Source organism: Limulus polyphemus, unplaced genomic scaffold, assembly GCF_000517525.1.
Source record: "Limulus polyphemus unplaced genomic scaffold, Limulus_polyphemus-2.1.2 Scaffold6515, whole genome shotgun sequence".
In the NCBI taxonomy this organism is placed as follows: domain Eukaryota; kingdom Metazoa; phylum Arthropoda; class Merostomata; order Xiphosura; family Limulidae; genus Limulus; species Limulus polyphemus.
In genome coordinates, this window is record NW_013672125.1 from 47,124 (window position 1) to 50,245 (window position 3,122).

General features: G+C 34.5%; 1 protein-coding gene across 1 annotated transcript in view; it reads left to right on the forward strand.

Moving 5' to 3' along the window:
• LOC106473807 (extended synaptotagmin-2-like) overlaps positions 1-2,478 on the forward strand; it is a gene marked incomplete at its 3' end in the record, with an annotated part of 34,837 nt that extends 32,359 nt beyond the window's left edge. The window contains exons 18-20 of the mRNA XM_022402193.1: positions 703-825; positions 2,100-2,291; positions 2,421-2,478. Coding sequence (XP_022257901.1) covers positions 703-825; positions 2,100-2,291; positions 2,421-2,478 — 373 coding nt within the window. The remainder of the gene's footprint in view (positions 1-702; positions 826-2,099; positions 2,292-2,420) is intronic.
• Between the last annotated feature and the right edge of the window lie 644 nt (positions 2,479-3,122).

A 3,122-nucleotide genomic window follows, 5' to 3' on the forward strand; every position in this document is an offset into this window, starting at 1 on the left:
TGGTTGTTCATCAGGTTACTAAGTACTTCTTGTGTTGTGGTTGTTCATCAGGTTACTAAGTACTTCATGTGTTGATTGTGGTTGTTCATCAGGTTACTAAGTACTTCTTGTGTTGACTGGTTGTTCATCAGGTTACTAAGTGATTCTTGTGTTGACTGGTTGTTCATCAGGTTACTAAGTGATTCATGTGTTGACTGGTTGTTCATCAGATTACTAAGTACTTCTTGTGTTGATTGTGGTTGTTCATCAGGTTACTAAGTGCTTCATGTGTTGATTGTGGTTGTTCATCAGGTTACTAAGTACTTCATGTGTTGATTGTGGTTGTTCATCAGATTACTAAGTACTTCATGTGTTAATCGTGGTTGTTCATCAGGTTACTAAGTGCTTCATGTGTTAACTGTGGTTTTTTGGTTATAGAAGGAGTTGATAAGTTAATTATTACCTAAGTTATTATATAATGATTTGAGTAACAAAAGTGTCATATTTTGATAATCATTGGTTAGGTACATTAGTATAAGATACAAATTTGAACAATAATTACACTGCATTGGACTTTTACATGATAACTTCAGAAAAAGATTCTATTTAACTATACAAAAGTCATCGTAAGAAGAATTAAGTAGTTAGTGTAAAAGAACTATTATCTGTAAAATAGACACGGGTATTAATGTTAGCTCTTTCTTTGCATTTAAAATGTTTCAGTGGTGTGGTCTGTGAGAATGAAGATTTATGTGTGAAGGTGTCTGTTCTATCAGAATCTTTTCCAGAACAAAAACAGAAAACACATTTCCTGAGAGGAGCTGCTAGTCTAGTTTTTGATAAAGCGTAAGTTGGTAAAAGTAAACATATGTAAATAAAGTTTAAAAAAGTTGGTTATTTAACCTTGGGGAAGATAAAAATTTATTGAGATATGCAACATGTTAAAAAAAAGATAACTTGAATTGGTGAAACTTGAAATATAAATCTATATATAAGGACTATTGTGAGTAGATGACAATGACTTAATTCAGAGGTAAGTAAAATAATCTAAGTTCTATTGCATGTTGCAAAAGTTTAATTAGAGTATTTGTTTATGTGAAGCTAAAGCAATTAGTATTTTATTTTAAGGGACTAACATGTCTTAATGAAAACCACTAAAAACAAAGTTTGTGACCAGCGTCTTCAATAAATTTCTAGATTGAAAAGTTACCGTGTTTTTAATTACAATTCTTTAGTTTATAGAATAACACTGATTAGTATGTTTCCATGTTTTCGTTTTTAATACGTTCATGTTGTCACATATGTGGTATCTTTGCTAATTTGATGGAACACTTACAAGATAATTGCTAGATACAGCTAGAGTCAATACCATAGACACTGTGAGCTTAGATACAGCTGGAATCACTGTCTTAGACATTGTGAGCTTAGATACAGCTGGAGACACTGTCTTAGACATTGTGAGCTTAGATACAGCTGGAGACACTGTGAGCTTAGATACAGCTGGAGTCACTGTCTTAGACATTGTGAGCTTAGATACAGCTGGAATCACTGTCTTACACATTGTGAGCTTAGATACAGCTGGAATCACTGTCTTACACATTGTGAGCTTAGATACAGCTGGAATCACTGTCTTACACATTGAGAGCTTAGATACAGCTGGAATCACTGTCTTACACATTGTGAGCTTAGATACAGCTGGAATCACTGTCTTAGACATTGTGAGCTTAGATACAGCTGGAATCACTGTCTTAGACATTGTGAGCTTAGATACAGCTGAAATCACTGTCTTAGACATTGTGAGCTTAGATACAGCTGGAGTCACAGTCATAGCCACTGTGAGCTGTGGTCTTGATTAGTAGTTTATATTGTGTATGTTTATGTACAAAAGTACCACATCTTCAGCTAGTAATGAATCTACCTTTTATCAACTATTTTCATCTTCATTATTATCAGATTTTTTTTGTATTTTTTAATTAAAGAGTGTTTAAAAGCTTAAATTTTAGCTGCATGATACTCATAATAAGGTCCTTCTTATGGATTTTGTCACTGAATAATTTGGTTAGAAACAACAGATTTTTCTGTGAGTAGTGTGTAATTGATTAGGGTTTGTTTTTTATTAGCCTGGAATTTGATATGATGACTACAGATCACAGTAATTTTCAACTGAAAATTGTCCTGAAAACAAGAGGTGGAGGACGTCTATTTTCTCGTGGAAGAGTTCTGGGCCAAAATTCTATTGAACTACACTTTGATTTGAATAAAGCCATCACAAACTGGTATGATTGTGTTTTTTCTAATGTGTCCCAAGTTCTGTAATAAACAAAAGTACACTTTACTTATTTATAAGGAATGTAACTCAATGTTTTATTAAATTTTTCCCACAACTTGAATGTTTATCCCTGTGACATTGAACTTTACATACTATGTTAACATTCCTTTAGATCAGTGTCAGATGTGGAAGCTCTCAGCTGGGTCATACTTAGATCAGTATCACATGTGGTAGCTCTCAGCCATCCGTTGTTGTGACAGTAGTATTTTGTTAGGACATAACGAGCATCCCTTGTTGTGACAGAAGGGGTTTGTTAGGACATAAGGAGCATTCATTGTTGTGACAGTAGCAGTTTGTTGGGACATAAGCAGCATCCATTGTTGTGATGGTAGTATTTTGTTAAAACATAAGGAGCATCCGTTGTTGTGACAGTAGTAGTTTGTTAGGACAAAACAAACATTGATTGTTGTGACAGCAGTATTCTGTTAGGAGATAAGCAGCATCCACCGTTGTGAAAGAAGGGGTTTGTTAGTACCAGATAACATAGACCCTACGGATAGATAAAACTTCTCGCATATTAGACAAGAGAGCCACCATAACAACAAGTCATTACGACATATAATTTTTATCACGTGGTAATGACCCACTCCTTATGTCCCAACAAACTACTACTGTCACAACAATGAATGTTCCTTATGTCCTAACAAAATACTACTGTCACAACAACGGATGCTCCTTATGTCCCAACAAACTACTACTGTCACAACAATGAATGTTCCTTATGTCCTAACAAACCCCTTCTGTCACAACAATGGATACTTCTTATGTCCTAACAAACCCCTTCTGTCACAACAATGGATACTTCTTATGTCCT